Here is a 10,499-nt window from a genome sequence, read left to right as displayed (position 1 = left end):
ACCGCATCGGACCCTCCACGGGGCCACGCGTGTGCTGTCCCCGGCGTGGTCGTGCACGTCCGCGGGGGGAATCGATATCCACCTTTCATTTTTCATCCAACAAAACCACAAAACCATCTTATCAATCGAAAAAGGACAACCGGAGCTTTAAAAAAAACGTGTTTTTTTTTAAAAAAACCAAGACTATCGATCACAAAGTCACTTTCTATCTGATGAGGCACTTCCAAACTTCCAGTATGCATCGACAAGGCAATCAATAAGCCAGCAAAACAAGACCGCAAAAGCAAAACCCAGCAAAAAAAAAAACACATATCCCATGTTTTTACCTTACTCCGAAGCTGATATATATCCACAGCCCCCAGACCTGCTCCTCTCCACACCTGCACGCTATCGACTCTGTAGTACATGTTTGAAGCAGGGCCGCCACAGATCAAGCGATCTGATTGGTCAACGGCGCCGCCATTCACTGTGTTTCCAGCCATTCGGAGCCCTGAGGGGGTGAGACTTCCTCCGGAAGCCTCGGGCTGTGTTCCGCCCGCCTTTCAGCTGTCAATCATTGACTCAGAAGGGGTAATCGATCGGTTTCTTATCAGTTTCTTATCAGTGCTCCTTTTTTTCACACCAGAGGGCAACTCTGAGGTTTTGTTAGCAGATAAAGGCTCTCTAGCAGTGTCTAAAGGTTTTTATTGTTATTATTGTTAGACGTGAAATTTCATTCCGGGTCCAGTCTTCACAAAACAGGATGTAGAATTTTTTCTGATTGATCCATTTGTCCCAGATTGTTATCCAAGCTAGTAGTCACCTAGGACAAGGCCTTCACATCATTCCCAGGACCTAGAAGTGACAATTCCGACCTCTGAAGACCAAAACAACATTGCCGCCTGCTGTTTTTTCCATATGTTTTTTCAAGACATACCAGAAAAGTGACTTTCTGTCCACCCTCAAAGCCAAGGGGGTTAGCTTCAGTTTAAGACCTGAACCGGGCTCCTGCTGTGTTCTGCTGCAGAGATAGACGAATATGTTTAAGGGCAGGGAATTCCAGGCGGACAGTGGCTAAAGAGACAAGAGGATACGCAGTCTGTGGTGTTGTGTGTTGAATTTGCTGTGAAGCGAAATCGACAGGGTTTCGCTCTGTGCCAGAGAGACTGAGGGGTTACCGAACCATCGACTAGTGAACGGAGCAGCCCCATGGCGATCGTGCCACAGAGAGAGGCTTCTCCACGGATGTGCGGGGATTTTCGGAAGCTCGAGGCGGTATCGACGCTCGACGCGTATCCTCTGCCCCGTTTCGGCGACTCATGGGCCGCGTACTGGGGGGACGTGATGCGTATGGTGCCGTCGTCATCTTCAGCGACACCCGGTAAGATCAGACCCGACAGGGCCTTGCGAAGATCCGCCCAGCGGGGCTGACCCCGAGCACCCAGAGGTGTGAGTGGGCCCGGGCGGACGCTCAGCGTCTGTCCGCAGGTGGATAGAGCAGAGGCCCTAGACCACAGGCAGAAAAACCGGTCAGATCGATCCCGGGGCTGGCTGTTAGGGCAGGTAGTGCAACTGAAGACAGAGACAACGCAGGAAGGAGGGTGTATCTTCATCTGAGGAATCAGTTTGGTTGTGTGCTCTGGTGTGGGGGACTGCACTTGTGTCACGTGCGACGGAGCCCCACTCTGGCCATCGGGCGACATTTTAACATTATCCACCTGTCAGCGTTAGGGTTAGGGTTAGTTTATTAGTTTATCAACTAGTTTATTCCAGAATAAACAGCAGTGAAAACCGACTCGATGCTGGTGTCTACAGCAGACTGGAGAGCTCTTTGTGCATCGCACAAGCAGGGGGACAGAGAACAGGGTCACTCTGGGGGCAGGCCCACGCGCAGGCAGGTGGTGGCCGTGCCGCTGCCCAGGGCAGAGAAAAAACACAGACGCGCTCATCTCTGGGAAGCACAACTTTTATTCAGCAGCTCCAGAAACCTCTTGTCTCATCTGAGACATCAGTGTGTGTGTGTGTGGCCCTGGTGTTGTCACAGTGGCGCCCCCTGGCTGTGGGTATCCGCTGTGTGATTAATCAGCCCGTGTGTGTGTGTGTGTGTGTGTGGCCCTGGTGTTGTCACAGTGGCGCCCCCTGGCTGTGGGTATCCGCTGTGTGATTAATCAGCCCGTGTGTGTGTGTGTGTGTGTGTGTGTGTGTGTGTTTGGCCCTGGTGTTGTCACAGTGGCGCCCCCTGGCTGTGGGTATCCGCTGTGTGATTAATCAGCCCGTGTGTGTGTGTGTGTGTGTGGGGCCCTGGTGTTGTCACAGTGGCGCCCCCTGGCTGTGGGTATCCGCTGTGTGATTAATCAGCCCGTGTGTGTGTGTGTGTGTGTGTGTGTTTGGCCCTGGTGTTGTCACAGTGGCGCCCCCTGGCTGTGGGTATCCGCTGTGTGATTAATCAGCCCGTGTGTGTGTGTGTGTGGCCCTGGTGTTGTCACAGTGGCGCCCCCTGGCTGTGGGTATCCGCTGTGTGATTAATCAGCCCGTGTGTGTGTGTGTGTGGCCCTGGTGTTGTCACAGTGGCGCCCCCTGGCTGTGGGTATCCGCTGTGTGATTAATCAGCCCGTGTGTGTGTGTGTGTGGCCCTGGTGTTGTCACAGTGGCGCCCCCTGGCTGTGGGTATCCGCTGTGTGATTAATCAGCGTGTGTGTGTGTGTGTGTGTGTGTGTGTGTGTGTGTGTGTGTGTGGCCCTGGTGTTGTCACAGTGGCGCCCCCTGGCTGTGGGTATCCGCTGTGTGATTAATCAGCCCGTGTGTGTGTGTGTGTGGCCCTGGTGTTGTCACAGTGGCGCCCCCTGGCTGTGGGTATCCGCTGTGTGATTAATCAGCGTGTGTGTGTGTGTGTGTGTGTGTGTGTGTGTGTGTGTGTGTGGCCCTGGTGTTGTCACAGTGGCGCCCCCTGGCTGTGGGTATCCGCTGTGTGATTAATCAGCCCGTGTGTGTGTGTGTGTGTGTGGGGCCCTGGTGCTCCCCCAGTGGCGCCCCCTAGTGGCAGATGTCGGTGGGCGCGATCATGATGGTGGAGGCCTGCACGTTATCCGCTGTGTGATTAATCAGCCCGTGTGTGTGTGTGTGTGTGTGGGGCCCTGGTGCTCCCCCAGTGGCGCCCCCTAGTGGCAGATGTCGGTGGGCGCGATCATGATGGTGGAGGCCTGCACGTTGCCGTCCCAGTAGAGCGCCCCGCGGCGGTTCAGGTGGGCGGAGTAGCAGCTGTTGAACCAGAAGCCGCCGCCGTGCGAGGAGGCGCAGTTGGAGCTGGTCAGGTCCTGGTCGCGGTCGCGCGTGGAGAACTTCATGTTGTCCTGCAGGCCGGAGGTGCTGCCCACCTGCAGGCGGTTGGCGGCGCTGCCCGAGTGCTGGCCCAGCCGCAGGGCGTAGCCCTGGCCCTCCGCCTCCACGCGGAAGGTGTCGTAGTCGGCGACGCTCTCCCGGCCGCTGGAGTCGACGAGCGCGAAGCGGACCTTGTAGGTGCGCTGGGCGGTCAGCAGGTGGATGTACTCGTTGCCCAGCCAGTGGTCGCCGCTCACGGTGCCGAAGCCGGTCTTGTAGGCGGCCCAGGTCTGGTCCCAGGCCAGCGTGGTGGTGGCGGAGTTCCTCTGGATCACCGTCCACCGGTCCCGGCCCTTATTCAGGCAGTACACCATCAGGTTGGGCCCGCCCACGGGCTGCACCAGATACACGCCGCTGACGCTGTTGGCCGGGAGGCTGCTGCAGTCGTGGGGGGTGCCTGTGGGGGGAGGAGGGGCGTGAGGCGCGCTCCGGAGGAGGCGATCGGCAGCTCGGGGCGCGGCTGGTCTCGCCTGCGGAGGCGCACTCAGGAGGAGGAGGCGATCGGCAGCTCGGGGCGCGGCTGGTCTCGCCTGCGGAGGCGCACTCAGGAGGAGGTGATCGGCAGCTCGGGGTGCGACTGGTCTCGCCTGCGGAGGCGCGGACGGGGCGGGACTGGGGGCCGAGGCGCACTCAGGAGGAGGCGATCGGCAGCTCGGGGTGCGGCTGGTCTCGCCTGAGGGGGGAGGAGGGGCCAGCATTTCTAGGCCAAAGCCATTGGCAACCCACTTACTTCTTGAGTTCACCGCGCTCAGGTTCAGCACTCCTGCCAGGGAGACGTTGAGCTGCTGGGCGTTCCCGATGTCGGGCTCGGACGGCGCCGGGGGTTCAGAGGTCGCCAGCGCGGTCAGGCACGCCGCGGCCAACAGCAGGGTCCTCAGGGTATCTAGGAGAGGGGGGGGGAGGTGAGGCAGCAGCTCCTGCTCGTGGGGCAGAGACCGGACTTCGGGGGGAAAGAGCTCGGACACAGCAGGGAAATCGAACCCTGAGCTCACAGCTGGGAAGGAGTGATTAATGGAGTGACACTGAAGTATTGATCACTGTATCAATAGTTCTGATCGTGATTATCCATCATCATGAGCGAAGCCCTGATCAACACAGAGAGCAGGACTGCAGCTCCAGAGGAGCAGGAGAGACTCACACTCACCAATATACACAGACAGAGACACACACACACTCACCAATATACACAGACAGAGACACACACACACACCAATATACACAGACAGAGACACACAATCACTCACACTCACCAATATACACAGCCAGAGACACACACACACTCACCAATATACACAGCCAGAGACACACACACACTCACACACTGATATACACAGAGACACACACAGACACTCACACTCACCAATATACACAGACAGAGACACACACACACTCACCAATATACACAGACAGAGACACACAATCACTCACACTCACCAATATACACAGCCAGAGACACACAATCACTCACACTCACCAATATACACAGACAGAGACACACAATCACTCACACTCACCAATATACACAGACAGAGACACACAATCACTCACACTCACCAATATACACAGCCAGAGACACACACACACTCACGCACTGATATACACAGAGACACACTCACACACTGATACACACACAGACACTCACACACTGATAACATACAGCCAGAGAGACACACACACAAATAATATACAGACAGAGACACACACAGACACTCACACACTGATATACACAGACACACTCACACACTGATACACACAGAGACACACACACTGATATTCACACACTAATGCACACAGAGACACACACAGACACTCACACACTGATAATATACAGACAGAGACACACACTCACTCACACACTGATATACACAGAGACACACTCACACACTGATATACACAGACACACTCACACACTGATACACACAGAGACACACACAGACACTCACACACTGATAATATACAGCCAGAGACACACACTCACACACTGATACACACACAGACGCTCAGGCAGCGACACACAAGGGCCAGTTCTCCCAGAGGCCCATGCCAGAAGCGGGGGAGAACATGCAGACTCCACACAGACAGACCCCGGGTGTGTGAGAGAGACTCACCCATCATGGCAGAGCGTCGCAGTCTTCTCTCTCTCTCTCTCGTCCCGAGTCGCTTGAGCCCCAGCGCCGGCCCGGCCTGCTTTATAGTCCCGGCTGAGGGCGGGACCGAGCTCGAAGGTCACCGCGCCGCCTTATCTGCGCCGTCCGGGAACAGCGGGGCCTCTTCCTGCCCCCAGAACGTTCCTGACGGGAATCATCAGCCGGAGAGCTTCCTGGAGCACCTGGAGCCGGAGTCCACGCAGACTCCCCACAGACGGGCAGATTGGACCAGGGGGTGAGCCAGGAGTGTTGTCCCCACGCCCCTGTCTGCCTCCGTCTCTCGGGTCACCCCCCCTGGCCCCCGCAGAGACCCCCAGTCCGACTCTCCCTGAACCCCAGGAGACCCTCAGGCCTGCGGAGAGGAAGAGCCTCTCGGGGCTCTGCTGTACACTGAGAGAGGTGGGAGGGGGGAACAAGCCGATACCCTGGCTTCTCTCCAGACACAGCTGGGTGAGCTCCTCCAGTCAGGACAGGAGGCTCTACTGTACACAGAGAGGGGTGGGAGGGGGGAACAAGTCGATACCCTGGCTTCTCTCCAGACACAGCTGGGTGAGATCCTCCAGTCAGGACAGGAGGCTCTACTGTACACAGAGAGGGGCGGGAGGGGGGAACAAGCTGATACCCTGGCTTCTCTCCAGACACAGCTGGATGAGCTCCTCCAGTCAGGACAGGAGGCTCTACTGTACACAGAGAGGGGCGGGAGGGGGGAACAAGCTGATACCCTGGCTTCTCTCCAGACACAGCTGGATGAGCTCCTCCAGTCAGGACAGGAGGCTCTACTGTACACAGAGAGGGGCGGGAGGGGGGAACAAGCTGCCCAGCCATGCTGTTGAAGCCTGTTTAGACAACAACAAAAATAAAAGACATGAACAGTCATTAATCTTCCAAAAATCCACACAACGTGTGTGTCGACCACACCGACAGATCCGAGCACGGTAACCACACGGTATGGATCGGCGCCGTCCTGTTCTGGTCGGGTTACTGGGGTATGGGGTGGGGTGGGGCGGGGGGCAGGAGTTCTGACGTTTCTCTGCAGCAGTAAGTCGAGGAAGACCCCCCTCATTCGTTTGTGCCGGTCTCGCTCGCGAGATATAGCGCTTTGTCTCTCGGGTGATCCTGTGACCGTGCACGGTGACTCCGGCCCCCAGTGACCCCAGTCTGCCCAGTTCAGGCGCTCTGTTACCGGTGCGAGAGGAACAGCTCTGTAGCTGTGGTCCTCTGTGTGCCCGGGTGGGGGGCGGTGGATTCTGTGTTTAATATCGGTGTCTTCTGCGCCTCTGTGTGAGCAGGAAGATCACGTACCCTGATCCGAAGAGCTGCGGGTGTCGTCTCTCGGGTGATCCAGTGACCCCAGTCTGCCCAGTTCAGGCGCTCTGTTACCGGTGCGAGAGGAACAGCTCTGTAGCTGTGGTCCTCTGTGTGCCCGGGTGGGGGGCGGTGGATTCTGTGTTTAATATCGGTGTCTTCTGCGCCTCTGTGTGAGCAGGAAGATCACGTACCCTGATCAGAAGAGCTGCGGGTGTCGTCTCTCGGGTGATCCAGTGACCCCAGTCTGCCCAGTTCAGGCGCTCTGTTACCGGTGCGAGAGGAACAGCTCTGTAGCTGTGGTCCTCTGTGTGCCCGGGTGGGGGGCGGTGGATTCTGTGTTTAATATCGGTGTCTTCTGCGCCTCTGTGTGAGCAGGAAGATCTCGTACCCTGATCAGAAGAGCTGCGGGTGTCGTCTCTCGGGTGATCCAGTGACCCCAGTCTGCCCAGTTCAGGCGCTCTGTTACCGGTGCAAGAGGAACAGCTCTGTAGCTGTGGTCCTCTGTGTGCCCGGGTGGGGGGCGGTGGATTCTGTGTTTAATATCGGTGTCTTCTGCGCCTCTGTGTGAGCAGGAAGATCTCGTACCCTGATCAGAAGAGCTGCGGGTGTCGTCTCTCGGGTGATCCAGTGACCCCAGTCTGCCCAGTTCAGGCGCTCTGTTACCGGTGCGAGAGGAACAGCTCTGTAGCTGTGGTCCTCTGTGTGCCCGGGTGGGGGGCGGTGGATTCTGTGTTTAATATCGGTGTCTTCTGCGCGTCTGTGTGAGCAGGAAGATCACGTACCCTGATCAGAAGAGCTGCGGGTGTCGTCTCTCGGGTGATCCAGTGACCCCAGTCTGCCCAGTTCAGGCGCTCTGTTACCGGTGCGAGAGGAACAGCTCTGTAGCTGTGGTCCTCTGTGTGCCCGGGTGGGGGGCGGTGGATTCTGTGTTTAATATCGGTGTCTTCTGCGCCTCTGTGTGAGCAGGAAGATCTCGTACCCTGATCAGAAGAGCTGCGGGTGTCGTCTCTCGGGTGATCCAGTGACCCCAGTCTGCCCAGTTCAGGCGCTCTGTTACCGGTGCGAGAGGAACAGCTCTGTAGCTGTGGTCCTCTGTGTGCCCGGGTGGGGGGCGGTGGATTCTGTGTTTAATATCGGTGTCTTCTGCGCCTCTGTGTGAGCAGGAAGATCACGTACCCTGATCAGAAGAGCTGCGGGTGTCGTCTCTCAGGTGATCCAGTGACCCCAGTCTGCCCAGTTCAGGCGCTCTGTTACCGGTGCGAGAGGAACAGCTCTGTAGCTGTGGTCCTCTGTGTGCCCGGGTGGGGGGCGGTGGATTCTGTGTTTAATATCGGTGTCTTCTGCGCCTCTGTGTGAGCAGGAAGATCTCGTACCCTGATCAGAAGAGCTGCGGGTGTCGTCTCTCGGGTGATCCAGTGACCCCAGTCTGCCCAGTTCAGGCGCTCTGTTACCGGTGCGAGAGGAACAGCTCTGTAGCTGTGGTCCTCTGTGTGCCCGGGTGGGGGGCGGTGGATTCTGTGTTTAATATCGGTGTCTTCTGCGCCTCTGTGTGAGCAGGAAGATCACGTACCCTGATCAGAAGAGCTGCGGGTGTCGTCTCTCGAGTGATCCAGTGACCCCAGTCTGCCCAGTTCAGGCGCTCTGTTACCGGTGCGAGAGGAACAGCTCTGTAGCTGTGGTCCTCTGTGTGCCCGGGTGGGGGGCGGTGGATTCTGTGTTTAATATCGGTGTCTTCTGCGCCTCTGTGTGAGCAGGAAGATCTCGTACCCTGATCAGAAGAGCTGCGGGTGTCGTCTCTCGGGTGATCCAGTGACCCCAGTCTGCCCAGTTCAGGCGCTCTGTTACCGGTGCGAGAGGAACAGCTCTGTAGCTGTGGTCCTCTGTGTGCCCGGGTGGGGGGCGGTGGATTCTGTGTTTAATATCGGTGTCTTCTGCGCCTCTGTGTGAGCAGGAAGATCACGTACCCTGATCAGAAGAGCTGCGGGTGTCGTCTCTCGGGTGATCCAGTGACCCCAGTCTGCCCAGTTCAGGCGCTCTGTTACCGGTGCGAGAGGAACAGCTCTGTAGCTGTGGTCCTCTGTGTGCCCGGGTGGGGGGCGGTGGATTCTGTGTTTAATATCGGTGTCTTCTGCGCCTCTGTGTGAGCAGGAAGATCTCGTACCCTGATCAGAAGAGCTGCGGGTGTCGTCTCTCGGGTGATCCAGTGACCCCAGTCTGCCCAGTTCAGGCGCTCTGTTACCGGTGCGAGAGGAACAGCTCTGTAGCTGTGGTCCTCTGTGTGCCCGGGTGGGGGGCGGTGGATTCTGTGTTTAATATCGGTGTCTTCTGCGCCTCTGTGTGAGCAGGAAGATCACGTACCCTGATCAGAAGAGCTGCGGGTGTCGTCTCTCGGGTGATCCAGTGACCCCAGTCTGCCCAGTTCAGGCGCTCTGTTACCGGTGCGAGAGGAACAGCTCTGTAGCTGTGGTCCTCTGTGTGCCCGGGTGGGGGGCGGTGGATTCTGTGTTTAATATCGGTGTCTTCTGCGCCTTTGTGTGAGCAGGAAGATCACGTACCCTGATCAGAAGAGCTGCGGGTGTCGTCTCTCGGGTGATCCAGTGACCCCAGTCTGCCCAGTTCAGGCGCTCTGTTACCGGTGCGAGAGGAACAGCTCTGTAGCTGTGGTCCTCTGTGTGCCCGGGTGGGGGGCGGTGGATTCTGTGTTTAATATCGGTGTCTTCTGCGCCTCTGTGTGAGCAGGAAGATCACGTACCCTGATCAGAAGAGCTGCGGGTGTCGTCTCTCGGGTGATCCAGTGACCCCAGTCTGCCCAGTTCAGGCGCTCTGTTACCGGTGCGAGAGGAACAGCTCTGTAGCTGTGGTCCTCTGTGTGCCCGGGTGGGGGGCGGTGGATTCTGTGTTTAATATCGGTGTCTTCTGCGCCTCTGTGTGAGCAGGAAGATCTCGTACCCTGATCAGAAGAGCTGCGGGTGTCGTCTCTCGGGTGATCCAGTGACCCCAGTCTGCCCAGTTCAGGCGCTCTGTTACCGGTGCGAGAGGAACAGCTCTGTAGCTGTGGTCCTCTGTGTGCCCGGGTGGGGGGCGGTGGATTCTGTGTTTAATATCGGTGTCTTCTGCGCCTCTGTGTGAGCAGGAAGATCACGTACCCTGATCAGAAGAGCTGCGGGTGTCGTCTCTCGAGTGATCCAGTGACCCCAGTCTGCCCAGTTCAGGCGCTCTGTTACCGGTGCGAGAGGAACAGCTCTGTAGCTGTGGTCCTCTGTGTGCCCGGGTGGGGGGCGGTGGATTCTGTGTTTAATATCGGTGTCTTCTGCGCCTCTGTGTGAGCAGGAAGATCTCGTACCCTGATCAGAAGAGCTGCGGGTGTCGTCTCTCGGGTGATCCAGTGACCCCAGTCTGCCCAGTTCAGGCGCTCTGTTACCGGTGCGAGAGGAACAGCTCTGTAGCTGTGGTCCTCTGTGTGCCCGGGTGGGGGGCGGTGGATTCTGTGTTTAATATCGGTGTCTTCTGCGCCTCTGTGTGAGCAGGAAGATCACGTACCCTGATCAGAAGAGCTGCGGGTGTCGTCTCTCGGGTGATCCAGTGACCCCAGTCTGCCCAGTTCAGGCGCTCTGTTACCGGTGCGAGAGGAACAGCTCTGTAGCTGTGGTCCTCTGTGTGCCCGGGTGGGGGGCGGTGGATTCTGTG

The 10,499-nt window shown here is 57.7% G+C and overlaps 1 protein-coding gene across 1 annotated transcript; it reads right to left on the bottom strand.

Annotated features, from left to right (window-relative positions):
- Positions 1 to 2,355: 2,355 nt before the first annotated feature.
- LOC148806035 (fibrinogen-like protein 1-like protein) lies at positions 2,356 to 5,528 on the bottom strand. Its single transcript, XM_088909680.1, has 3 exons — positions 5,466 to 5,528; positions 4,088 to 4,240; positions 2,356 to 3,754 (listed from the first exon to the last, which is right to left on the bottom strand). Exons 1-3 carry the CDS (start codon positions 5,470 to 5,472, stop codon positions 3,138 to 3,140), a joined length of 777 nt encoding a protein of 258 aa, XP_088765806.1. The 5' UTR covers positions 5,473 to 5,528; the 3' UTR covers positions 2,356 to 3,137.
- Between the last annotated feature and the right edge of the window lie 4,971 nt (positions 5,529 to 10,499).

The sequence above is a fragment of the Atractosteus spatula genome, unplaced genomic scaffold, assembly GCF_055471065.1.
Source record: "Atractosteus spatula isolate fAtrSpa1 unplaced genomic scaffold, fAtrSpa1.hap1 Scaffold_60, whole genome shotgun sequence".
Taxonomy (NCBI): Eukaryota; Metazoa; Chordata; class Actinopteri; order Semionotiformes; family Lepisosteidae; genus Atractosteus; species Atractosteus spatula.
Note: the sequence above shows the minus strand (reverse complement) of the source record. Positions and strands in the feature narration are given on the sequence as shown.